Source organism: Canis lupus, chromosome 11 (assembly GCF_048164855.1).
Source record: "Canis lupus baileyi chromosome 11, mCanLup2.hap1, whole genome shotgun sequence".
NCBI classification, from domain to species: Eukaryota; Metazoa; Chordata; class Mammalia; order Carnivora; family Canidae; genus Canis; species Canis lupus.
Genome location: NC_132848.1, coordinates 46,946,387 through 46,973,751, shown reverse-complemented (window position 1 = coordinate 46,973,751; position 27,365 = coordinate 46,946,387). Strand labels below are relative to the sequence as shown.

Genomic DNA, 27,365 nt, shown 5'->3' with positions numbered 1-27,365 from the left:
GGCAAGCAAAACCTTCCTTTGCTAACTTGATCAAATTATCTTCTCTACAACCTTAGCCTAATGAAGATGAACATTGGCTTCTTTGTCCTTTCCCCAATGTGACAAGGGGAGCAGAGGGTTGAGCCATCAGGGCCAAGTCCCTACTATGCCTCAGATGCCTGGTCACTCACCCAAGGGTTCAGAGTGGGCAGGTGCATGCAATGGTGCAGGATCATGGCTGATCAATCAGGGAGACTTCCTGGGGGAGGAAGACTTTGGATTTTCCAGGCGAATCTCTTTGGCATAGCAGTATATGCAGAGACAGGTCTTGGTTGTTCTGCTGGTTTGCCCTTAAGAGATCCCAGACACAGAAATGTGGTGAACACAGGCCACTGCATCTCAAGGAGCAACACTTTCCCAATTTCACAGGAGTTGGGAAATTCCCTGGGGGACTTTCCGATGATCAGAACCAACCCCCAAACAAGGAGTTAGAGCCACATCCTGGATGATGAGAGGGAGACTTGAGCAGGCGTGAGCAGAAGTACCAGAATGGCATTTGGCTCGGTGTTCAGCATCATAGAAGAGGTGCCCTGAGAGCCAGGCAGGAGTACCACTAGCCACTGGCTTCAGTCCTGGCTGTCTTCTGTGAATGGTCTGCAGTGGTGACAGGCAGCTGTGAGGCCAACGGGCTTTCTTAAACTAGCTGTGTCAAAAACACGTGTATTAGCAATTGAGCACTAGGAGATAATACCTAGAGAACACCATGAAGGACCATGGGATTTGGCTTTAAATAAACATGCAGTTTGGGTGCAAAACCAGCCTCTGCTTTCTACCCAATCCTCATAGAGATCAGGGATGGCAGGCCGGGAAGTGTTAAGATTAATGCAGTGACAAGGGCCTAGGGCAGGATAGAGCCTCAAAACTGGGACAGTTCTGCCCACGGTCTATTTTTTGGCCCTGCAAGTCGGAAGTGGGCTGCTGTGATTGTGTTTTTGGCAGGAGGGTTGGGGTGTGTGTGTGGGGGGGGGTGGCTTCTGAGAGCCCTGCCTGTGCAGGTGAGGGGAGCAGGTTGCTGGGGCTGCTGAGTATGTGCATTCTGAAGGCACTCAGCCCGCATCACCTAAGTGCACCCCAAGGCAGGTGCCCCTCAGCTTCACGTCTGTGCCCCTTGTAGCTCCTGGTGCCCTGCCTGGCATATAGTTAAATGGAATGAAATTGAGTGGAATATGAGGCTGGGACTGGGTGGGATTCACATAGCAACTCTCGTTTATTCAGAAGAACTCAGTTTAGCCAAATGTTCATCCTCTCTTCCCACAAAGCTTTATTTACTAGGGCTAACTAGTCCCCCAAATTTTTGTGGTGGATCCTTCAAGCTGTGTGGAAAGGCCCAGGGGACCGGGCATGGGGGGGTGCCTAGAATAACCACCTGGGGCTAATGATTCCCAGCAATTGGAACTGAGCTCAGATTCCCATGCTGCATTCTCTCTACTTTTCTGCAGTGGCTGGCCCCTGGCCAGAAACAACACCAACACCTGCAACAATTCAGAGGAGTGAGTACCTCTGCTTCCCAGCAGAGCCCCCTCGCTTTCCCTGGTCCCACTGGCCACTTGCCTCCCCGTAGATGCCCCAGCCTCGCTCCCCCTGCTTAAACACACTCCCCAAACACCGCTAGATTAGAATCCTGTACCTTTCACCAAAATTCCATCCCCGTGGAAAAATGGGGAAGGGACCTGGCCCATTATGACTTTTTGGAGCAAGTCATTTTCTCTCTTTCCCTCATTTTTCTCATCTATAATGCAAAGGGGTTGAATTGCATAAATGTTTTAAGCTTTGACGTCCTCTAGCACTATGTGTTTGAGGGTGCAAAATCGGAGTTCCTTTATGGAGCATGGATGCTCTCCTTCATGATGAGTATGCATTTTCCATTCTATGACCTCAAGCTCCAGGGTCCCCCCTTGTCATCAGGTCAGTCCAGGCCAATTTGGAGGGTGCGATCAGGACAGTGGGAAGAGGAAATTTAAATACTTCCAGAAGATAGCCTCTTGAAATGATGGCCTGCTGTAAATACTTTTTTTTATCACCAGATGCTGAGCTGGAAGATCAATATGATGTGTGATTCTGGCAAGTGCCACTCAAGAGTCCAAGGAGGATGTGTGTGATCATATACGTGGGTTAGCACGTATGTGGGTGCACCATTCTCCAGCCTTCTTTATGGAATACCATGGGGGCAGGCGTGGGAGGAAGTCTCAGTTGAAGCTTAGGGGAAAACCCAGCAATATCAGCAGGAAGAAATCTGAATTTCTGACTTACAATTGAAAGAGAAATGTGCCAAGGCTTTTTCTTATTTTCCTTTGTTTCTTGGATAGAGGTTTTCTCCATTTCCCTCCATGAAACTTAGTTGCATTTTGTTGAGTGGATATCAGATTCAGAGACCCAAAAGCCAGCAATAAAGGTAAATGAGATTATTTAATCTGCAAAACAGCAGCAAAACAGCAGCTATGTGCTTGATCTAAAGCCAAACTTGATATTAAACACCCTGGAACCCCCCAGTGTTGAGTCCCCGTAGTCAGAGATAGGCTCTGGGCACTGAAAACCACAGATGGAGGTCCTGCAGGCCTCTAGCCTTTTCTGTTCTGGGGCTGGGATGTGGGTGAGGATGGTGGGGGGGGGGGGGTGTTGGCTGCATCAGGCTCCTATACATCTTTTCAGATGGGTTCGGATCATGGATCCATGCTGCAGGCCAAGGACTGAGGGAGAAAATTGGGGACTGTCCCAAAATATGACCAGTTGGGCAGAGAGTTACAGAAATAATTCTTATGGATGCTCTTCCCCATTCTTCCAACACGTTTCTGGCATTTTCACTTAATCCCATGGGTCCTGAATAATTTTTCTCTGTCCCAGAGCAAACTGTTCCCAGCCCAAACTGGCATTGTTTTGCAGCTCTGTATAGGTCCTTCAGGGCAGAGCTGGGTGGATTCTGGGGTGCAGTGGAATGGTGCTGGGTTTTTCATAGGTCCACAGCAGGTTGATAACCAGGGGAAAGGCCAAGGCCTGTAACCCCCATGCCATACATCCTGGCCAGGTGTTAACTCCCTGCTGGTCTAAGCATGCTCCATGAGCTTGTAGGCAGTGCCCTCTGCTGGTATTTTGGCATTAAGACTTCAGTGGCAGAAAACCCTTCAAGGGACACTTCATTGGTAGATTGAAGAGGACAGGAGATGGGAGACTGTCCTTGCTCTTCTCATTTACCAAGTTTAATATCCTTTTATTTTGATTCAATTCATTCATGTGTTCACTGTCAAAAACTCAGAAAACACAGAAAAGCACCCATGAGCATACACCCTCAAAAAATATGCTTCATTTTAGTAGTAGAATCCCATTATCAGAGATAACTCCTCTTACATGTTGGGAAATATCCCTCCAAGTTTTTCTATGGATACTGAATAGATAGAAAGATTATATTATATATAAAAAGATTATTATATACTGGTATATACTATAGTATAACTGTTATATGTTAATTATTTTTATTATTTAAATTATACATAATTACACATATGATATATATGCTATCAATTACAAGTAAGTACATATATATGATATATATGTTATCAATTTTTATATCATATACACATATAGTATATACATATATCATTATATATATGCTGGTTAAGTGCATTTGTATCCCTATTCAGCCACAAAGAGCTTTGTGACCTTAGGCAAGCTACCTGACCTTTCTGTACATTAGTCCCCTGATTTGTAAAATAGGGTTTGTACTAATGTCTTATGAGGTTGTGCGAAGACTATGTAAATACATGTACAGTGCTTAGAACAGAGCCTGGTATATAGTAAGTGCCCAATAAATACTGACTAACGAGGTAAGCAGAACAATTTCACCACCACCTCCCTAAAATGGCTACATCCTAATCCCTGGAACCTGTGGAGAGGTTACCTTATATGGCAAATAGGACTTTGCAAATGTAATTAAATTTGAAGACCTTGGAGATTATCCTGGATTATCAGGTGGGCCCAATATAGTCACATGAGTCCTTAAAAGCAGAAAGAGGGGAAGAAGCGTGGGTCTGTGAGACAAGATGGAAGGAGGAAGAAGAGGAATTTTCATTGAAGAACCCAACCAGTAACTGCTGGCTTTGAAGAAGGAGAAAGGGTGACACAAAGCAAGGAATACAACAGCCTCTCAAAGCTGGGAGTAGCCTTCCATTTTTAGCAGCAAGAAGACAGATACTTTGGTCCTATAGCTTCAAGAAACTGAACACTGCCCATAACCCCAGTGAGTAGGAAACAGATTCTCTCCCAGGGCCTCCAGGAAGAAATGCAGCTTGCCCGCCCCGATTTTTGTCCAGACTTTTTCCAGAATTTTCATCTAGAGAACTATAAGATAACATATTTGGGTTGTTTGAAGCCTCTAAGTTCGTGGTAATTTGTTATGGCAGCAGTAGCAAACAAATAATACAGCTTTTGATATCAGGAAGGGGGTTCTGCTGAAACAAATACCAAACAATGCAGGACTGGCTTCAGAACAGACCCCAGAAGAATTCTGAAAGCATAATTTAAAAATAAATAAAAGCCTAGATTGCTTTGAATAGGCTGGTAGTAGAAATATGGACATCAAAGCCTCTTCCAGTGAGGTCTCAGAAGGAAATGAGGAACATTACAGAGAAAACCTAAATTGTCCAACCACCTTGTGGCTTGAACCATTAGGAGGACCCAGGGCTTTAAGGATGCTGCTGGGTAGCTCAGTGGCTGAGCATCTGCCTTTGGCTTCAGGGTGTGATCCTTGGGTCCTGGGATTGAGTCCCATATCGGGCTCCCCACAGGGAGCCTGCTTCTCCCTCTGCCTATGTCTCTGCCTCCCTTTCTGTGTCTCTCATAAATGAATAAATAAAATCTTTTTTTTTTTTTTTAAAAAGGATGCTGCTGCTAAGGACTTGCAAAAAAATGAGGAGAATGCCATTGGAAACTGGAGAAAGAGGACTATTGTTTTACAGTGGCAGAAAGCTTAGCACAACTACATCCGGCAGGCGGGTGGGAAATAGGACTTGTGGGCAATGAACTTGACAAAGTAGCTGAGGATATTTCCAACCAAAGGTGTTGAAGGTCCAGGCTGGTGTCTTCTTGCTGCTTATGGTAAAACCCAAGAGGAGAGAGATAAATGGAAGGAAGAATTTGAAAGAAAAAGGAAACAGGACTTCATGGTTTTGCAAATTCTCAGCCTACTCAAAAGGGAAAGTTACTAAATTTAAAAAACTGTCAGGAAAGTGTGCTTTGAGAAAAAGTCGAGGGTGTGGCTTAACAGTCATTTGCTAATACCTCAGAAAGTTCAAAAGTTCTGAGTAGGCAACAAAAGACTCCCAGAAGAATTTAAGGATGTGACTCAAGCTCCCCTCTGCCATCCCAGCAGAAGCCAAAAATAGAGAAGGGATTTCTCAGACAGATCTATGGAAGAGCCTCTTGTCTGGCACAGTGATTCCCTCTAACATACATGACCTGCAGTGTTCTAGAAGATTTCCTGCCAGCAGTAACACCACCAGCTTGGACCTGAAGGGACAGAAACAGTATGAAATGGAGGGAGATTATGGGACCCCTAAATTCTAGATGCAGGAAACAGGTTGATTAGAATACTCAGCTATAAACAGGTGATTCCTTTAAGGAGGAAGAAAGGAGGGCTCAGAGGGCAAAGCTCTGAGCTCAGAGGGTGGAGGCATGAAAACTACCAAGGATTATTCTCAGGCCTTGAGACAGAATGGCTGGTGCCCTGCTGGATTTCAAAATTGCTTGGGACCAGTAACACTCTTGTCCTTTGGTTTTCTCCCTTTTTGAACTGGAATATCTATAATTAATATCCTATACCTGCCCTTGCATTGTATCTTTGGAACAGATGATTTGTTTTAGTTTTGCAGGTTCACAAGTAGAGTGACTCATGCCCTAGGATGATTCCCAGACAGAGTCTTACCCCTACCTGATTTAGATGATAAGATTTGGGACTTTTGAGCTGATGAGATTTCAATAATACTTTCAGATTCTGAGTTGATGCTAGAATGGGATGAAACTTTGGGGGGTCTTGGAATTAGGGTGAATGCATTTAGCCCACGGGATGGATGTAAATCTTTGAAGGCTAAGGGACAGACTGCGGTAGGTGGCATAATGGTTCCTCCCCATGTCCATGCCTTAGTCCTCACCTCCTGTGACTAGGTTACTTCACACAGCAAAAGGGACTTTGCAAATGTAATTAAATCTCAGTACCTTGAGATGGGGAGATTATCCTGGACTATCAAGGTGGGCCCAGTCTAATCACGTGCATCCTTGAAAGTGCAGAAGCTTTCCAGCTGCAGAGAACCAGAGAGATGGCATCTTGAGAAGGACTCCGCCTGCTGTTGCTGGCTCTGAGCATAGAAGGAAGCCTCTAAAAGCTGGGCATGCCCTCAGCTTACAGCCAGCAAATAAATGAGGATATTGGTCCTCTACTTGCAAGGAATTAAATTCCACCAATAATCCAAATGAGCAGGAAACAGATTCTCTCCTGGAATCCTCAAAAAGAATCACAGAGCCCTGCCGACAACTCAATTTCAGCACAAGGCTCAATTTTCAGCCCATACCAGATTTATGACCTACAGATCTGCAGTTTGGGTTGTTTTAAGCCACTAAAGTGGTGACAGTTCTGGCAGCAATAGAAACCTCATGCAGCTGTTATTCTGAGCTTTTTTGCAGTCTGCTTTTAACTTGGCAAAATATTAGAAATGTTTTCCCATGTTCCCAAATACTTTTCCACATTACTTTGAGGAGCCTTGTAGAATTCCATTGTTGATGAATCTCCTCCTGTTGTAGGACTAGATTGCTTATGCTTTTGACCATTACAGCTAATGGTAGTGATTATTTTTCTGTACGCCTGTTTGCACACATCTTTGATTATTTCCTTAGGAACTGCTGTGTAAAGTATATTGGTCTTTTCCAATGAGTGTTTAATTGGCAGGTGCTTATTTCTCAACCTGTGCTTCCTCCAGGATGTGGAACAGGAAGATCAGAGAGGGGTCTCTGGATGATTCTCTAAGGGCATTAATGCCTGCCTTGAAGAACTAATATAATTATCAACAGGCAACCTTTTTAACAGTGTTAACCCTTAAAGATATGCCATAAAGAAGAGGAAGCCGAGTAAAGTCATGTGTTGAGGAGACACCTGCACTCATAGGACCTTCCTGTAGATGTGGATGGAAGGGGGCCATGCAGTCCCCAGCCTCACAGTCCAGAAACATCTGGATAAGTATCTGAACATGACTGCGTTTGCCTCAGATGACTCTTTAAGATTTGCTGTTATAGGGCAAACCTGTTCCTGCCTGTGTGTATTTTGCTTCCCTTCTCCTCCCTGGCTTCCTTATCAAGGGCCAGATTTCATCTGCTACACGGGCGGGTTTTGAGAACAGCTACCAAGCCATACCCTTCCCTTCAGAACAAAGAACTGTACATGAGCCTCTGAACCCCCAAGTGACTTTTCCGCTCTCAATATGTGGATGTGGGTTCATTTCCCATTACCTCAAAGTGTCTCTGGTCTCAAGCTCTTTGTGACTTCCCAGGGGCTCGCGAAAGTCAGTCAGAAATGCTAGAACATTAGACTGGACCACTGTGTATACCTGACTACGTATGACGTATGCTTTAATGGGGTGCTTTACCTCAAGCCCCAGGAATAATAATAGCAATAAAAGCAATAACCTCGCTTCATCCCAGTGTGCTAGAAATATCCATTTCCCACACCATACCCTCTCCTCCTTGTGACTGTGGCCCACTCTCTCTACTGTGGTAGTGTCCTTGGCCTATGAAAATTGCTAAATGTCCCCCCTGTGTCATCCAGTGACAAGGCGAAAAAGGAGGAGAAGGAGAAAAAGGAAGAGAAAGAGAAAAACTGCACAAAACAAGAGGAGTAAGTACTGAGAAGAGCTGCCTCCAACAAGGGGGTGCAGTGGTCCCCGAAGGCCTGGCCTCTTCCTGGTTCCTGTGAGTCTGAGAACCATGTGGTCAGGCCTCAGCATTGGCCCTAGAGAGGGGCTGCCTAGTGTTGTGGGAGCACAGTGGTGCCAGGTGGGGATCAGGCTTCCTGAGACGGTGTGAGGGGCCCACCCTGCAGACAGAGTCCCGCCCCAATTCAGAGCACCCAGAGGGGCTGTCCCTGTGAGCCCACTCCTGTGCACCCCCACCCCATATTCTGTTTGCCTGTCTGTACAGTCGGGGTAAGCTGAGGTCTACTCACTGGCACTAGGAAATACTATATTCACAAACTTCATTCCACACCCAGGGGTGATATGTGTTGTTAACATTCCAAAGCCCTGTCAGTGAGCTGTTGATCCTATACCTGCTGAATCAAGGCAAAGGCAGAAAGGCATCCCAGGGTCTTCTCTGGGGCCTGGGAGCAGCTCTGCGGGCTAGGGCCAGCTTGTGGGACCTATGGGGCCAAGGAGAAGATACATGAATCCAAAGGAAAAGAAGAATCTCCAATACTACCTATAAACACTAATCCTCAGAAAATCTGGAAAATAAAAACAGAAAGCACCCTAAGCTATTGCTTCCTCCAGTGTTGGCCCACATAACCTAGATGATTCCCATGTTAGTCGTTTTTTGATGAAGAGGCAGGATCCAAGTACTTGGATAGGAGTCTTCAGATCATCTGCGCAGATGCAGTTAGCTCCTGAATGCAGTCCAGAGAGGAGCTGGACTGCAGAACCAGTGGGCAGTGTTTAAATGCACATCTCAAGTCCCAGCCCTGGAGGGAATCTGGGTGGGCCCCAAGAATCAGTGTTCTCACAGAGCTCCCCCAGGTGGCTTCAACATTACCGTGCTATGCTGCAATTTACTCCCAGCATGCTGAAGGATGTAGGTTATACCACAGGCACATGGGAATGTTAGCACCATGGTTTTATGGTCAACTGTGGCTTTCTGGGAAGCTGAGCTAGGAGGGAAGGGCCTCCAATCTGCCCTCTCCCAGCCTGTCCTCTCATGCAAGGATAACCCGTGTCCTTGAGTCTCTTGAGTTTAGCCTGCAGCTACCCTAGGGTCTCTAAGCTAGTCCAAATCTCTAAGACTGTCCAATGCTGTGATCTTTCAATATACTGCATTGTTTGTGTGTTGGTGTTTCCAGAAACAAGAAGGCCACCATGGTGATGGACCCCTCCAGCAACATGTACTATCGCTGGTTGACTCTCATTGCCCTGCCTGTCTTCTATAACTGGTGTCTGCTGGTGTGCAGGTAGGGGCATGGGGCAGGGTCACCATACAGGGAGGGGTGAGGGTGGAGGAGCAAGGAGGGGTGAGGCAGTCAGGCCTCAAGATAGAGCTCTGGGTCCCACTCAGGGGCTGGATTTCTGGTCCCCACATGGCCACCATCCAACTGAGTGTCTTCATTTTTCCATCTCTGAGGAGGATCTAGAAGACCATCAGAGTTCTCTGAAGCACGGTGGGGGATCTGTGCTTGCTATGGGCAGCAAGGGTCCTGTCACCTTGGAACATTCTTAATCCAGCTGTAGGAGGAAGATGCAGGGGCGAGTAGCTACTCTTCTGCAGGGAAATGGGTGGGGACAGGGTGTTCCTGAGCAGCCTGCAGGACAAGGATGCAGGGGAAGGGCACAGTTCTCTGATTGTAAGCCCAAGCAAGTCGGAGTGCTGGGGTGCAAGCTGCTGCTCTTGTGAGAGCAGGGTGCTCCTGAGAAGGCCTGCAGGACAGGGATGAGGGTAGATGTGGGCTTTGTGAAGTGCCCCACAAACGCATTTCTGAGGTACAAGGCAAGCTGTTACTCTCCTGGGGAGAACTGGAGGCTCTGGAACTTTTCTAAGCAAACTGGGAGGGAGGTACAGGGTAAGCTGCTACTCCTCTAGTAAGAGATTGAGGGAGGGAAGGGTTTAGGGTCTCTTAGGAAATCTGCTGCTTGGGAATACAGGGGCAGGATGCTGCTCCTCTGAGGGCCAGCTGGGGGATTGGGCTTCTCTACAGGATTTGGGGTGCCAAGGGGCTATGTTCTTCTGAGGGCAAACAGGACCCCCGGGCATCCCTGAGCAAGCTGCAGGACAGAGATGCAGGGTAAGCTGCTTGCTCTCTGTGGACAAGCAGGGGTGTTGGGGGGCAGTTTATGAGTAAGTCCACAGGAGAGAGATGTAGGGATACCTGCCTCTCCTCTGGGCGGGTTGGTGGGAGTCTGTGTGGCATATCTGAGTGAACTGCAAGGCAAGGATGCAAGGATGAGAGACTGTGTCCTAAGCATTAGGCTCTGGAGCCTTTCTGCGCAAGCCCATGAGACAGGCATGCAGGGGTGAGCAGCTGCTCTTCCCACAGCGGGTGAGGCTTTGGGTGAGGCTTTGGGTGCTCTGGAGGGGGAGGGGGAGGCTACTCTTCTGAGGGGGCAGGGGTTTGGGGAAGTTCCTGAGCAAGCAGTTTGAGGACAGAGAGGCAAGCTGCTACTTTTCTAGAAGTACACAGGAGGCCTTGGGGCTTCTCTAAGCAAGCTTCGGGGTAGGATAAGGGGTGAGCTGCTACTCTCTGAAAACAAATGAGAGGGCTCAGGGCCCTTAACAGCAGCCCTTCTTCTGCAGTTGGTTGGGAGAGGTGCAGGGGAGGCAGGGGGCTTTGCACCAATCCTGAGCAAGCCTGCAAGACATGCTACTGAGTATAAGTGCGGGCTTTGGGGATTATCAGAATGAGGAAGGGAACTCCTGCTCTTCTGAGGATAAATGTGGGAGTGAGAAGGGGGAGAATTTGGGGCCCCTCCTAGCCCACCTGCAAGATGGGGATATGTGGGCCAGTTGCTCCTGTGTGAATGGGGCTTCTGGGGCTGCAGGAAAGTTGCTATTCTGAGGAGGCAGCAGGGCCTCAGTTTCCTGAGTGAGCTGTAGGGTGGGGATGCAGGCACCAGCTGCTGGTCTTTTGAAGTGAAGAGGGGTATTTGGGGGGTATTGTCTGCATGAGAAATGGTGAGCATAATGATCTAGACAGTAGAAAATATTTACTGGCTTCTCCAGTTATTAATTTCTGAGAAATTCTTCTAGTTTTGTTGGCATTTGACCCCAGAAAGGGCAAGTGCTCCATCTCTTCACATGACTCCACCAGTGAGGCCTAGACGCACTGCCCCTCCTGGGATCTCAGAGCATATGATCTAGAGGCAAAAGGGTTCATTCTTTGGGACAGAAAACCTCAGAGCTGGATCTCATCAGAGCCTGGGGTGATAATGCTGGGGCCCAAACCCTGCAGGTGGGCTAACACAAAGATGAAAGCTGCAGGATTTAGCACAGAGATGGACCCTGCCTTAGACCAAGGCCTGGACATGCCCACTCCTTCCCTCACTTGCTTAGGGCCTGTTTCGATGAGCTGCAGTCTGAGCACGTGATGCTGTGGCTGCTCCTGGACTACTCGGCAGATTTCCTCTATGGCTTGGATGTGCTGGTGCGAGCCCGGACAGGTGAGTGGGCCCAGGCCCAGGGACTTCTCTGGGCCAGACCACAGACCCACCTCATGCATCAGGAGGGGGACCTCGGGGACCACAAGGCGGGTTCAGGAGATCCAGAATGGGTGACATTACCTCCCTCTGACTGCAAGAGTCCAGGCAGGTCTGGGGTAGCTCAAATAGTGAGGCGTGGTACTGCTCCCTCTACAATGGCCCTTGAGTAGAGGTCAGGATACCTGGGTACTGGTCCCTGCTGTCCCAACAAGCTGTGTGACCTTGAGCAAGTCAAGTTGTCTCTCTGGGCCTCATTTGTATCACCAGTGAAATAAGGCCAAACTGTCATCTCTCAAAGGACCCCCTCCAGCAGTGATGGTTCAATATCTCAGGAAATAGGAGGGAGAACTCCATTGATCTTGGAGTTCCTTTTCCTGGACAGTTGGAGGATCCAGGACATGTTACTCTGGGGCTTTCGGATATAAGGAGGAAACAGGACCCAGGTTAATGATGACTTCCCTCAGATTGCCTCTGATCAAGAGTGGGGTTAAAACCCCCTGTGTCTGAGGGTCCAAGCTGTGCATCCTTTGGGCATCTTTTTGTAATCTGCACAAAGACATCACACCAGCTAGCAGAGGCCTGGCTTGTCACTTTCCAGATTTTTGAGCTAAAAACCATGCCATAGTTGTCAATAACCATCATCACATCATGGCAGCAAGCCTCCGTGTGGCTTCACAGCGTACAAAGCATTTCAAGCACCTTGTTTTCTCATTAGAACTGCTGCAGGAGATAGGAAGCACAGGCGTAATTATCTCCATCTTGCGGATTTAGAAACTGAAGCCCAGAGACACTGAGTGACTGGCCCAGAGTCTACAGTCACTACCCCACAGGGCCATACTGACACCCCCCACGACCACCGCTTCCACACACTGCACAGCATTACAACTTAGAAGACCTCTGGGGAGCCTGGGTGGCTCTGGCAGTTAAGCATCCATCTCTTGATTTCAGCTCAGGTCATGATCTTAGGGTTCTGGGATGGAATTATTCCTCACTCCTGGTTCAGAAGGGAGTCTGCTTGTCTCCCTCTCTCTTTGCCCCTCCCCCTGCTTATGTTCTCTCTCTCTCTTAATAAATAAATCTTAAAAAAAAAAAAAAAAGAAGGAAGAAGACCTCAAGTATGCAGCTTGAGGATTGCATGGGTAACTTAGCCAGTCCTGGTGGTCTGCCACTTTGTGGTCACGTAAGCCTACTAAGACACAAGAGCTCCCTGGGTGGCCCGACTCATTGAGCCACCTAACCTTGTTTCAACCAAGCTTCAATGGGACAAGTTATCCCCAGTCAGACAGTGATCTTGTCCCTTTTTGTTCTTGGGTACTGTCCCTGGTATTCTAGGATTCCACAGGAAGCCTCGTGTATAAGGCAGGTAAGTACAGAAACCAAGTGGCCATGGATCATACCTGAAAGGGAAAAAATCTTTAGAATCTAGAGAGGATATAATTAAGGAAGTAGGGAGGACCTATCATCTAACACCAGTCCACATTCAAATTTACCCAATTAATCTACATTTTTAACTGAATAAAAAAGGTAGGATATCATAAATGAGAAGTGCATTTTCATAGTAATAGGTAAATGTGGTTTTTGAAGTTGTTTCTGTCATATATGTATAACTACGCCTTCTTTTTTTTTAAGATTTTATTTATTTATTTATTCATAGAGACAGAGAGAGAGAGAGAGAGAGAGAGAGGCAGAGACATAGGTAGAGGGAGAAGCAGGCTCCACACAGGGAGCCCGACCTGGGACTCGATCCTGGGTCCCTAGGATCACAGCCCGGGCTGCAGGCAGCGCTAAACCGCTGTGCTACCCAGGCTGCCCTAACTATGCTTTCTTTAATCACGGTGTAAAATATTTTCCTGTGGGCCATGGTCCAAAAAAAAAGTAGTCTCTTTAATGCCCAAGTGACCTCCATCTTTTTCTTTAGGCTTCCTGGAGCAAGGCTTGATGGTCAAGGATGCCCAGAGGCTGTGGAAGCATTACACAAAGACTGTGCACTTCAAGCTAGACATATTGTCCCTACTCCCCACAGACCTGGCTTATTTTAAGTTGGGTGTAAACTACCCAGAACTGAGGTTCAACCGCCTACTGAAGTTTTCCCGGCTCTTTGAGTTCTTTGACCGCACGGAGACGAGAACCAACTACCCCAATTTGTTCAGGATCGGAAACTTGGTCTTGTACATCCTTATCATCATTCACTGGAATGCTTGCATCTACTTTGCCATTTCCAAGTTCATTGGTTTCGGGACAGATTCCTGGGTCTATCCAAACGTCTCAAACCCAGAGTATGGACGCCTCTCCAGGAAGTATATTTACAGTCTCTATTGGTCCACCTTGACCCTGACCACCATCGGGGAGACCCCACCCCCTGTAAAAGATGAGGAGTACGTGTTTGTGGTCATAGACTTCTTAGTGGGCGTCCTAATCTTTGCCACCATTGTTGGCAATGTGGGCTCCATGATCTCGAACATGAATGCTTCACGGGCCGAGTTCCAGGCCAAGATTGACTCCATCAAGCAGTACATGCAATTCCGCAAGGTGACCAAAGACTTGGAGACACGGGTGATCCGGTGGTTTGACTACCTGTGGGCCAACAAGAAGACGGTGGATGAGAAGGAGGTGCTGAAGAGTCTCCCAGACAAATTGAAGGCCGAGATCGCCATCAATGTGCACCTAGACACTCTGAAGAAGGTCCGCATCTTCCAGGACTGCGAGGCAGGGCTGCTGGTGGAGCTGGTGCTCAAGCTGCGGCCTGCAGTGTTCAGCCCAGGGGATTACATCTGCAAGAAGGGCGACATCGGAAGGGAGATGTACATCATCAAGGAGGGCAAGCTGGCTGTGGTGGCTGATGACGGGATCACCCAGTTCGTGGTCCTCAGTGACGGGAGTTACTTTGGGGAGATCAGCATCCTGAACATCAAGGGAAGCAAGTCAGGGAACCGAAGGACGGCCAACATCAGGAGCATCGGCTACTCAGACCTGTTCTGCCTCTCCAAGGATGACCTGATGGAGGCTCTCACTGAATACCCGGAAGCCAAGAAGGCCCTGGAGGAGAAGGGGCGGCAGATCCTGATGAAGGACAACCTGATCGACGAGGACGTGGCCAAGGCCGGGGCGGACCCCAAGGACATCGAGGAGAAGGTGGAGCACCTGGAGTCCTCCCTGGACACCCTGCAGACCAGGTTCGCCCGGCTCCTGGCCGAGTACAACGCAACCCAGATGAAAGTGAAACAGCGTCTCAGTCACCTGGAGCGCCAGGTGAAGGTCTCTGGGAGCGACCCCCTATCTGACGGGGGTATTCCTGGGGATGCCGCAAAAACAGAGATCAAAGAGCAGTGAAATGCAGAGGTCTGTGTCCTGCTTCCCAGAGTCCGCCGTTGCTGTGATGCACTGTGGCCGCCGCCGAGTGGCCCAGGACTCGGTGGGGTTGCATCCGCATTCTCCTTACCCTTTGCAAGATGTGTGGCCCTGGGAGAGAGCCTCAGTTTCCTCATTTAGGAAGGGGGACTCATCGCATCAGCCCCAGTTAAGTGGCAGGTTATTGTGATGTCCACATGGGACGCTGCACAAGGCAGGGCTTTGTGCGATGTGAGGTGTCCCCAGTCCACGCATACGAGTGTGGGCACAGCACAATTATGTTTTTAATCCATGAGGAATTTTTAGACTTTTGAACTTTATTTTCTTGTAAATGGAAGATTATTTAGTCATCCACCCCCTTGCACACCCCACGCCACCACCTTCTGATAAGGGAGCTGTGACAATTTGAGTGCAATGTGGGATCTCAAATTCAACCTTACACGAGACAGTTTGGGGCACATTTCTGAATCTGGTCTCTCCTCGTGTGCTCTTTGGGATTCTAGAAATCCTGGCCTTTGATCGTGCTGTGATAAGCACAAGAGATGAAGCTAAGTCACCCCATTTGAGGTCAGTTTGAGCCCATGAAGCAAATCCAGATTCCCTGTCATCCGGCCTCCATGAAACTGGAATCTGTTTCATAGAAAAGATCATCTCGATGAGGGAAAGAAACATCTTCTCTTTCACCAAAGGGGTTTGAAGACAGCCTCTCGCCTGATTCCTGAGTCAGGAACAGGGGCAGCCTGTTCTGGCTTGAGAGTTATGCTCAGGGGAGAGCCTTGCAGGTTGCAGTTTGGGATAGGGTCCTGAGTTAAGCAGAGCTGACTACTAGAACTTTTAGAAGATCAAACCCGTAGGCTGTATCTGCAAACTGCCCCTCCACTCAGAGAGGAAGCCTCACTCACCCTTGGAATTATGTTCAGTGTGGCAAAGCTCTCAGCTTGCCAGTCACTGGAAGTGTACCCACTGTAGGACCTAGCTTTTTCTTTTTTTAATCCAGTAAATAGAATTCAATTTCCATTGTATATGATATGTCTATATTCAGTTTCTATGATTACAAGTTATAACCTTACTGGTCCATCCTTCACTTAAATACACATTGTAAATTACCGAAAGGTGAGTTATTCTTCTGATGCAGAGAAGCCATATGTACAGGTTTCCTTCTCTTTTTTTCTCCTCCCTTCCCTCCCTCTTTCTCTTCTCTTGTCTTCTCTCCTCTCTTCTCTTCTCCTGTCTTCTCTTCTCCTGTCTTCTCTTCTCTTCTCTTCTCTTCTCTTCTCTTCTCTTTTCTCTTCTCGTCTTCCCTTCCCTTCCCTTCTGATTTCTCTTTCTCCTCCTCCTCTTTCTTTTCAGAAAAAAAAAATGCCCCATTTTGCTTTATGAACCTTGAAGTCTCTGTGGTCTGATGTTATAATCCATATGCTATATAACTGGGCCCTAATGTAGTTCATACAAAAGGTGCTGCATTTTCAAGTATGTATTTTGGATTTATATGGGTCTCTTCTGTTTTTAATATAGATCATTTGACCATTTTAACGTTCTAAAATGAACTTAAAAGGACTATTAAAGGAAGATATGCTCTAAGCTCATATCATCAGCAAAGTGTAACTAGCAATGTATTCTCAAAATGCTTATGTTTTAAAAGCCTTAACTATTAATTATGCCTATGTTTATATTTGCACAGGAAAAATAGAGACCTGGATTAAAAATATATTGAATGACTCCTGCTTCATATTTTGTCAAAGGGAATATTTAGCTCTGGGATATGTGTCTAAGGCAGTGAGCCGGCTCTCCCCAGTAAAACAGGCACCAGTGTCTAGGGGACGGCACACACTTCATATGACGGGACATGCACAGCCAGAAGCAAGTGAGAAAAAGCAACCAAAGCTGCAACATTTGTCAGAGTAAATGAGTCAAACCATTCAAATATATAAGAAGTGGATCTCAGGCAGGACGCTAAGTGGCCTGGTATCATTCGTCCCAGTTTGCTGTGGGGGATAATCGGGCAGCTTGGAAAAGCATGCGTGGACAGAAAGCAAGAGGCAGACTCTTCCTAGAGTCTTCCTCTGTTTATGCCCAGGTTGTTGAGGTGGTGCGTAAGAAAGTGGCGCTTGGGGAGTCGGGCCTGAGTTTGTTCAAGTCCCAACACTGCCACTCAAGCAAATTACTTTACTTTTTTGGGCCTCACTTTCCTCATCTCAGAAATGGGAACATTACTGCCCACATCACCTCACAGGGAAGGATACTGTGAATAAACTTTCAAACAGCACAGTATAATGGGAATGGCCTGTGCAACCCCTTGGGTGCAGAAAACATCACATTGTTCTCCTTAAGGAATAAATGAAAACGATTTCATCTAGTTAGTCTCCAGCTGCCAAGATTGTTGGGAGGTTAAGTCCCTGGAAGTGTGTGTGTGTGTGTGTGTGTGTGTGTGTGTGTGTCTCAGGAGAGAAATTCCTTGAGACAGGAAGGGAGGAAAATATTGTTGAGCATCCCTCCAAGTATGGATGGATGCAGGCTCCTTGGCAGAAACCCAGGATGGTGGAAGGTGGCAGGATCTCAGATGAGAGGACTGGACTTTGGCTCTGAGGAACCCAGCCTGGCAAAGATCCCAGTGCCCCAAGCTTGGAAATTCCCAAAGCTGCCAGAGAGCCAGGAACTACACAGAGCTGCACAAAGGGTTTCTTGTCAGTAACCGGTAAAAAATGGTGTCTGAATATATTTGTAACTCAACTGATTCATCAAGAGGGACACCTGCTCCATTCCCCTGAAGCACGGGCTCTCAGAGATCTGATACTACCAACTCACAAAATTAAACAGGGCCAGGGATCTGTTATGGTTTTGTCAGGCAAACTCTGGTCTATCTCAGACCCTTCTTCCAGGAATGTATCAAAGAGAAGCCAAGGCAGCTCCTTTCTCTGGGTCTCAGGGCCATTAATAATACCCTGAGGAAGGAAAGGTAAAATGCAAGCTGTAATGAACAAAATGGAAAATAAAAATGCTTCTTTGAAGTGCAGGGCATGATTTTTGTCTAATAAAATTGATTCTCATACCTGTGACCTAGCAGTGCTACTTCTGGCTCCATATTCTTGGAAAAATTTCAGATATGTGTACCCAGAGGCATATACAAATGTTTATTGCAACATTGTTTTTCATAGAAAACAGGAAATAACCTAAAGATCATAATCTAAGGACACATTAGGAAAATATATAATATTTTAGGTATTTCCCAAAGAGGGAATTAACTGAATGGGCTTTGGAGGGACGAGAGGGCAGAAAAGGAGCACCGAGGTTACCCAGAGAGAATGACTGCAGAAAGCAGCTGTTACCCTTAGGGCTGGGGGAACAAAGGAAAAGGGGTGCTCAGAGGGGAGCCCCTCAGAGCTCAGAGCTGCAACTGAGACCTCTGAAGGGGAGTGCAGCTGGTGGTTACTGGTACCGTAGGAACTCAGAGGAATCTGGCAAAGATAGGACTGGGGACATTATCTGAAGAGGGGCGCTGCGTGGTGGGACTGGTCCTGGGGCGTCCCTAAAGAAGTTCCCAAAGGCGGCTGGATGCAACTGCCACTGCCAGGACAATCTGCTGCTGTTATGGCTACATAACCAGGACAGCTGGCAAGCAGGAAAAAGAAAGTCCCTTGTCCCCTCCTCTTCCTTCCAATAGTCCTCAGCTGTTGCCTAGTAGAAAGTTCTAGGAAACGGAAGACAGAGAGGAGGAAGTCTTGGATTTCACGGACTGAATATCTGCCACAGACTGGAGGCCCTACCTCGGATGTCTTGGAGGAGGTGGTGAAGACCCTCTCCCCGCCAACAGATGTTTAAAAGCCTACTGTCAAAGTGTTTTCCTTTGTCCCGAATCTTTTTCCTTTTGAGAATGCAGAAATCCCTGAGGAAAGGCAGGATAGGAACAAGGGAAAGTATCGTTTCTCAAGCATCTCCTGTGGGAGGGCATCGTTCTTCATGCTGAAGTATACATTTCCTCAGTTAATAATCACTCCTATTGGGGGAAACGTCTCTCTTTAGGCATTTACTCTTTAAATATAATCAACATCATTCATTAATTGATTTTTAAAATGTACGCCTACTCTGTGCAAAGTAGTTTAAGAATTGTTTTTTTGTTTTTGTTTTGTTTTGTTTTGTTTTTTGGATGCCTGCGTGATTCAATCAGTTAAGCAGCCAACTCTTGATTTCAGCTCAAGTCCTGATCTCAGGGTAATGAGATTGAGCCCTAAGTGGGGCTCCCCACTCAGCTCAGTGTCTGCTTGTCCCTCTCCCTCTGCTTCTCCCCCTGCTCTCTCTCTCTTTCAAATAAATAAGTCAAATCTTTAAAAGAGAAAAGAATTGCTTTCCTAAAATTCATCTTTCAGAATGGCTAAATACAAGAAACTGGCGATGCCAAATGTTGTCAAGGATGAGAAGCGCTGGTATTCTCATTCGTTGTCTGGTAGATATGCAAAATGGTACAGCTACTTTGGATAACAACGTGGTATATTTTATAACGTTAAAAATACACTTAACATATGAGTACAAAGGGGACACATAAGGGAAATTTTAGAATGATGTGTGATACTGAGGTGGTGGGCATATGACTCTATGCATCTGTCCAAACTCATAGAACCATACATCACAAATAACGAACTTTAATGTATGCAAATTTTAAAATGTCAACTAAGATGTGGAACGATCCTGGGATGGAAAGACAATTGTGACAAATAGATTTAACTGCACTAAAAAATATATGATATAACCTCACTAAAGGATTTAGGGTAAAATGACCTAAGTAATTTTTGGTCAGGATAAGTCCTCTAACATTGTTCAACATTTACAAGATTGTTTTGGCTATTCTGGGTCCCTTCCATTTTCATAAAAATTTTAGATCAGCTTGTCCATTTCTGCAAAGAAGGCAGCTGGGTTTTTATAGGGATTGCACTGGTGTATAGATCCATTTGGGGAGATATCACCATCTTATAACTAACTATTGAGTCTTCTGATCCATAAATACTGGATGTCTTTCCATCTACTTGGGTTTTCTTTCTTTCTTTGAACAGTGTTTTGGATTTTCAGCATGGGAGTCTTGGACTTCTTTTGTTAAATATATTGCTAAGTATTTTATTACTTTTGATGCTATATTAAATGGAGTTTTCTTAATTTCATGTTTGGATTGTTCATTGTTTACACAAAAAATATTGATTTTGTATCCTGTGTCCTTGCCGATCTGGTTTCCTCTAATTCTTTTATTTATTTATTTATTTTTATTTTTTTCCCTCTAATTCTTTTGAATGGATTCCTTAGCCTTTTCTAAAACAAGATCTTGTTATCTGCAAATAGAGATGGTCTTACTTTTTCCTTTTCAGCATGAATGCCTTTATTTTTTCACTTGCTTACTTGCTATCACTAGAATCTCCAGTAAAATGTTTCATGGACATGATAGGAGACATCCTTGTCTCCTTGTTCCTGGTCTTTGGGGTAAAGTACTGTCTTTCATCAAGTAGAATATCAGCTGTGAGTTTTCAAAAATGCCCTTTGTCAGCATGAGGATATTCTCTTCTATACCTTGTCTGTTGAGTTTTGGGTGTTGAATTGGCTCGAATGAGTTTTCTGCCTCTCAGGAGATAATCATATGCTTTTTTGTCTTTTATTAACATAGTACCTTAATTGGTTTTTGGATGTTAAACTCACCTTGTATTCCTGGGATAAATCCCACTTGGTCACAGTGTATAACCTTTTCCATCTTACTAGATTCAGTGTGCTAGCATATTTTTTTGGAGGATTTTAAAAATCTGTATTCATAAGAAATACTGGGCTATAGTTTTTATTATTCTGAGTCTATGTCTTGTTTTGGTATTAGCAATACAGGCCTCATAGAATGAGTTTGGAATTTTTTTTTCTCCTAATTTCTGTAAGAGTTTGTAAAGGATTCTTTAGATATTTGTTAAAATTTATTAGTGGAGACATCTGGGTCTAAGGATTTTTTTTTATGGAATGTTTTAAAGTTACTAATTCTTTTTTTTTTTTATTGGTCTATGCGGGTTTTCTATTTCTTTCTTGTTTCCTTTGTTTCTTTCCAGAAATTTCTCCTTATCTCCCCATTTATGTAGTTTGTTGAAATAAAGTTGTTCAGTTTCCTTTATAATCCTTATGATTTACCTAAGGTTAGTCGTGATGTCTCCTCTCTCATTCCTAACTTTATTTCTTTTTAAACTTTTTATTTATTTATTTAAGAGAGAGAGAGAGAAAAAGAGAGAGAGAGAGAGAGAGAGAGAGAGAGAACATGGTGGGGAGGGGCAGAGGGAGAGGGAGAAGCTGACTTCCCACTAATTAGGGAGCCTGACTCCATCCAGGCTTGATCCCAGGATCCTGAGATCATGACCTGAGCCAAAGGCAGACACCTACATGGCTGAGCCATCCAGGTGCCCCTCTCATTCCTGGTTTTAGTAATTTGAATCTTCTCTCTCCTTTTTTCTTGGTCTCTCTAGCTAAAGGTTTGTCAAAATTGTTAATACTTTAAAATAATCAATTTTTAGTTTTATTGAATTTTCTGTACCATTTTTCTACTTGTATTTCATTTGTTTCCATTCTAATTTTTATTATTTCATTCTGCTTCTTTAGGTTTTGTTATTTCTCTAGTTTCTAAAGATAAAGTTCAGTGACTGATTCTAGTTCTTTCTTCTTTCTTAATATAGATGGTTCCAGCTATAAAATTTCCTCTAAGCACTGCATTAGCTGCATCCCAAAAATTTTCTTATGCTGAAGTTTTATTTTATTTTTCTTATGCTAAGCATGGAGTCTACTTTAAAATAAAATAATAAAATAAAATAAAATAAAATAAAATAAAATAAAATAAAATAAAATAATTAAATTAAATTAAATAAACACAGAGTGCCTGGGTGGGTCAGTTGGTTAAGCGTTTGACTCTTGATCTCAGCTCAGGTCTTGATGTCACAGCCATGAGTTCAAGCCTCATTTTGGGCTCCTTGCTGAGCATGGAGCCTACTTAAAAAAAAGAAAATAAAGTAAAATATTTTCTCATTTTCCTTTTGAGTTCTCTTACGGCCCCTTGTTATTGAGGGCTGTGTTGTTTAATTTACGCCTACCTGTCATTTCCTTCTTTTGCAGATGTTTATTTTAGTACCATTGTGATCAAAGAACATACTTTGTATGACTTTGATCCTTTTTAATTTATTGAGTTATTTAATGGCCTACCACATACTCTATCCTAGAGAATGTTTCATGTATAATTAAGCAGTATGTACATGTGTTCTGATACTGTTGGGTGGAGTATTCTATAGATATATGTTAAGGTTAGTAGGTTTATAATGTTATTCACGTCTTCTATTTCCTTGTTGAGCTCCTGCCGCATTGTTTTATCTGTCACTAAAATTGGAATATTAAGATCGTCAATTATTATTATTATATTGTCCCTTTCTTAAATTCTGTCAGTTTTGCCTCATATGTTTGGATGCATGATCCTTATAATTATTATATCTTCCTAATGGATTGACCCTCTTGTAAAATGTTCCTCTTTGTTAATAGTTTTTGTTTTGTTCTGTTTTAAGGTTTATTTTGTCTGATGTTACTGTAATCACTGCAGCACTTTGTTGGGTAGTGTTTCCATGGTGTACTTTTGTCCATTATTTTACCTTCAACCTATTCATACTTTTGAATTTTCAGTTTGTTTCTGTAGACAGCACATGGTGGGATTAAAAAAATATCCACCAATCTCTGCTTTTGGTTAGAATGTTTAGTTTATTTAGATTTAATATGACTTGTGATAAGGTAGGACTTATGTCTGCCATTTTGCTATTCATTTTCTATATACTTTGTATTTCTTTTGTTCATCTCTTACTGTCTTCTTCCTGGAACATGGCTATGTTCTAGGATACTATTTTAATTCCCTTTTTTCTTTTAATCTGTAGCTATATCTATATCTGTATCTTTATCTATGCCTAGTGTTTGTCCTGGCCAATTCACCTAATTTCAGTGGTCTGCACAAACTCTGCTCCAATCAAGCAGTTTTATCCTTGCTCCTTTATGCTGTTACTGCCATATACATTGTATCTTTTTTCATATTATGATACCGGCAGCACAGATGATATTGTTGTTTTATGTAGTTGTCTTTTAACAGAGAAGGGGTGCAAACTGACTTTTACCTTGTATTTGTCTTTAGTTTTTATTCCTTTGTGTGAATTTGAGTGACTCTCCAGTGTCCTTTCATTTCAGCCTGAAGGACTCTCTAGTATTTCCAATAGGGTGGAGCTTCTGGCAATGAATTATCAGTTTGTTTATTTGGGAATATTTTGATTTCTCCTTTTACAAAAGAGCTTTGCTGAGTATAGAATTCTGTATTTACAGCCTTTTTCTTTCACTACTTTGTATATGTGATCTTACTGTCTCCTGGCCCCCGCAGTTTTTGATGGGAAGACAGTTCTTAATTTTATTGAGGATCTCTTGTACATAATGGGTGGCTTCTTTCAGAGCTTTTAAGATTCTTTCCTTCCTTGGCTTCTGATAGTTTGATTATGATGTATCTAGGTGTGGATCTCTGAGTTTATCCTAGTTGGAGTTTATTGAAGTTCTTGGATAAAGAGCTTAGTGTTTTTCATCACATTGGGACATTCGTGGCCATTATTTCTTCAAATATTCTTCTGTACCTCGTCTCCTTCAGGGACTTCCAGTATGTCTATGTTGATATACTATATGGTGTCCCACAAACCTCTGAGGTTATGTTCATATTTCTTCATTCTTTTTGTGTTATTTTCCTCAGAATAGGCAATATCAATTGACCTATCCTAAAGTGTGAATTCTTTCCTCCACCAGCTCAATCCTGCTGTTGTAGTTCTCTGGTATAACTTTTACTTCAGTTATTGCACTTTTTAATTATGGTATTTATGTTTGGTTCCTTTATAATAATTTCTATATCTTTATTGATATTCTCTTTTTGTTGCTCTTGTACTTTCCTTGAATTTTTGAGGTATGGTTTCCTTTAATTCTTTGAAAATATTTTCGTTCTTTGGACATATTTATAATAAGTGACTTAAAGTCTTTGTCTAGTAAGTCCAACATTTGTGTTTTCTTATGGACATTCTATCACTATGTTTTAGCCTGGTTTCTTTATTTTTCTCACAAATTTTTGTTTAAAACTGGACACTTAAAATAATACAATATGGCAAATCTAGATATCAGATTTCCTCCTGCCCCAAAGTTCATTGTTACTTTTTGTTTGTTTAGTGACTTTCTTGGAATAATTCTGTAAAGTCTATATTCTTTGTCATTTTTAGCCACTAAAACACTTGCCTGGTTAGATGAGTGATTCACTAATGATTAGACAAATGTATTCTCAAATGCTGGAACTGATTGATATGTCTTCTTGCCTTGATAGAGGGGTTGTGTGTGTATGTTGAGGCAGGTCTTCAATGCTTAGGCAGGCAGTTTACAATTCTGCCTGGGCCTTCACTCCTTGTTTGCTCAAAGTCAGCCAAAAATGAGAGATTATGTACTTTTCAAGTCTTTCCTGAGCATGTGTACAGTTGCACACGGGTGTGTCCTTTTAGATTCCCAGGATCTAAAGATTCTAGAATCTTCCCAGAAGCATGTCAGATCTTTCCAAAGTCCCTTAAGGGATAGCACTTCCTGATTATTTCCTCTTAAGTTACTTGGTCAATCTTTTCTTGGCTCCAACCAGTGTCACTACCTTAGGCAGCTGCAGTGTTAAACGATTGCTGCTGATTGCTTTTACCAAACACTTTGTGGTTGGGACCATTCCACGAGAGTAAGCTCTGAGTCAAGTTGATTAAAATCAAGCCCCAAGTGTGGAGCTTTTCAAATAGTGACATGTCTCTGGGGATACAGCTTTTTGAGGTGCTCCAAATCCCTTTGCCCCCTCTAGTAGCTGCCTGACTGTTGTTTTTCACAGCTATTATGGGGGCAAAGCTGTTGGTTTTCAAGACTACATATATTCTCTAATGAAAACACATATAAATATAAATATATCAAATTTAATGACCCAAAAAGGAATTGTGAAGTTGGCTGGTTCTAATCCCCAAAGTAACACTGTATATAGAGTACCTAGGTCCACATGTTTACAGAATCCCCTGGAAGGCTTATTGAAATACACATTGCTTGGTCCCACTTTCAGAGATTCTGATTTAGTTGGTTTAGTGTGGGGCCTGGGCATTTACATTTTCTAGTAAGTACTGAGAGGATGTTAATGCTGCTAGTTGACGACATGACATTGAGAGTTTCTAAAGGATACTTTCCCACCAGCACACTTCTAGGATACTTTCTTCCATCACACTGTGATGCATAGGGAATGCATAGCACCATATTTACTAACAAGCTTGGAGCCTTTTTCTCGTGATAATGTTCACTCTACAGTAGGATTGGGGCCCCATTCCTTATTATACTAAAACGTGATTATTAGAGGATCTGGAATTACATACCAGTCAACTGACAAATATTTATTGGAAGCCTGATCTTCATTCAGTGTTCATTACTATGCTAAATGAATTTTTAAAAAGATTTTATTTATTTATTCATGACAGACACAGAGGCAGATACATAGGCAGAGAGAGAAGCAGGCTCCCTGTGGGGAGCCTGATGCAGGACTCGATTCCAGGACCCTGAAGCCAAAGGCAGATGCTCAACCACTGAACCACCCAGGCATCCCTGTATTCCTGTTCTTACAATGGCAACAACTACACTTACCTTTCATCTAAGTACACCACAATGTTGCCTTATTTTTGTGTGTGTGAGGTTTGCCATGATCCCTAGATCCTTTTCTTTTGTTATCTCAAATAGGAGGAAATTCCTAATTGTATTTTTCACAGTTCCTCTTCCTCCCCTTCCTCCTCCTTCTTTTGTGGACCTTTCTTTTTTTTCTGAGCATTGAGCCCGATGTGGGATTCAATCCTGGGACTCCAGGATCACACCTTGGGTGGAAGGCAGAAGCTCAACCACTGAGCCACCCAGGCGTCCCTAAATGAATGAATTTTTGAAATTGGACTGACATCTATTTTTAAATATTTGTGGGTTTAAATTTGTTTCTTTTTTTTTTTAAAGCTTATGATTTAAAAACACTCTTGGCTTGATTAATGCTAATACGGCCATAGGGTTATCTGAACACTTTTGAGAACACTTGTGAGACACAAAGCAGGTCTTATTAATACTTTTGCTGGATAAAAGGTGTAAACTGGGGCTATCTCAGGTAAGCCAGGTATATTGGTCACCCTAATTTTAGAAAATAAGATATAAAAACATTTTCACATTCCCACAAGTTTGATTTTCTTGGCTTTAATTTTATACTAGGGTTAAGTCAATCTTTTTTTCTATTTATCTGAAAAAGTAGTAAAAAGTGTTTTGTTAATAAATTCCTTTGCTGAGGAGAAATAAAAGTCAGTAAATAAATTGAGCTTTGAAAATAGTTTTATATTTATTTTTACTCCAAACTATTGCATCTCGTTTTTGGTGACATGGGGAGGCTTAAATCTAATTCTAAATGAGATTAGAGGATTCTTGTTTATTTTTTATCTCTAGTTAATATCTTTTCTTTTTAAAGCAAATTATAAATGCTTGCTTTTACACCTGAGGAATGTGAACTCTGATAAGTGTTCTGTCTTATGGAGTTAGTTTTCATTTAAGAATTTTTAAGAATTTTTTAAAAATAAAATTTAGGCTTCAAAATAAAATACATGCTTATAGTCAGTCCAATATTTATCCTTGCTCAAGCAGAAATATTAAGGCTTGCAGTTATATTAAAATCGGAAATTTCCTCCAAAACTTTTATTATATATATATTTTCCTATGAAAATAATAGGAATCTGGGGAAGAAGTGTAAGGAGCTGATATGTGGTGAGTCTATGAATGCATATTTATACAGTTATGCCAGAGCAGGTCTGCAAGGGTGTTAGTAGTTTCTTTCTTCTTTTTGCTTATCTGTATTTTCAAAGTAGGGTTTTGTTTTTTTTTTTTTTTAAGATTTTATTTATTTATTCATGAAAGACAGAGAGGCAGAGAGGCACAGGCAGAGGGAGAAGCTGGGTCCGTGCAGGGAGCCCGACGTGGGGCTCGATCCCGGGACTCCAGGATCAGGCCCTGGGCCGAAGGCGGCGCTAACCGCTGATCCACCCGGGCTGCCCCCAAAGTAGGGTTTTAATTTTGCTTGTTTCTGGTTACCTGTTCGGTTCCCTAAACGTCTCCTAGACGCGCGTACCTGCACCACGGGAAGCGCGCTCGCCGCGGGGCACACGGCCCGAGCCTCTCACCCGGTGGCCGCTCTTCGGGGATATGTCAGGGCCTCGGAAGACTCGGGCTACTGAGGGCGAAAACGCCATCGCCCGCTTAAGTCCAGAAGTTCAACTCCGCGCAGGAGACTCCGTCCCGGCCGAGAGCGGGGTCTCGCGGGAACCTCGGGGCAGAAACCAGCGCGAGGCCCTCAGACGCCCCTCTCTGCCGCCCGGGAAGCGCACCCCGAGGGGCGGGGCAGCCCGGCCGGGGCTCGCGGAGCGCGCATGCGCGGCGAGGGGGCGGGGCCGGGGCGGGGCTGCGCGCGAC

At 44.1% G+C, this 27,365-nt stretch overlaps 1 protein-coding gene and 1 long non-coding RNA gene across 6 annotated transcripts in view; one reads left to right on the top strand and one right to left on the bottom strand.

The window, feature by feature from the left end:
* Nucleotides 1-16,043, top strand: part of CNGA3 (cyclic nucleotide gated channel subunit alpha 3) — a 28,006-nt gene extending 11,963 nt beyond the window's left edge. Inside the window, exons 4-8 of one of the 4 annotated variants that reach the window (XM_072768086.1) lie at nt 1,479-1,529; nt 7,844-7,912; nt 9,125-9,232; nt 11,326-11,432; nt 13,390-16,043. In XM_072768086.1, the coding sequence (XP_072624187.1) occupies nt 1,479-1,529; nt 7,844-7,912; nt 9,125-9,232; nt 11,326-11,432; nt 13,390-14,801 (1,747 nt within the window). In that variant the 3' untranslated portion in view covers nt 14,802-16,043. Of the gene's footprint in view, nt 1-1,478; nt 1,530-4,659; nt 4,672-7,843; nt 7,913-9,124; nt 9,233-11,325; nt 11,433-13,389 lie in introns of all 4 variants that reach the window. The other 3 variants (XM_072768085.1, XM_072768083.1, XM_072768084.1) reach the window with 3 other exon arrangements.
* LOC140600104 (uncharacterized) lies at nt 1,149-27,293 on the bottom strand. Of its 2 annotated transcripts, XR_012003290.1 has the most exons (5): nt 26,988-27,293; nt 12,710-12,868; nt 8,342-8,431; nt 5,488-5,538; nt 1,149-3,274 (listed from the first exon to the last, which is right to left on the bottom strand). It is a non-coding gene; the product is annotated as an uncharacterized lncRNA (long non-coding RNA). The 2 variants fall into 2 exon arrangements; XR_012003291.1 differs by lacking the exon at nt 12,710-12,868.
* Between the last annotated feature and the right edge of the window lie 72 nt (nt 27,294-27,365).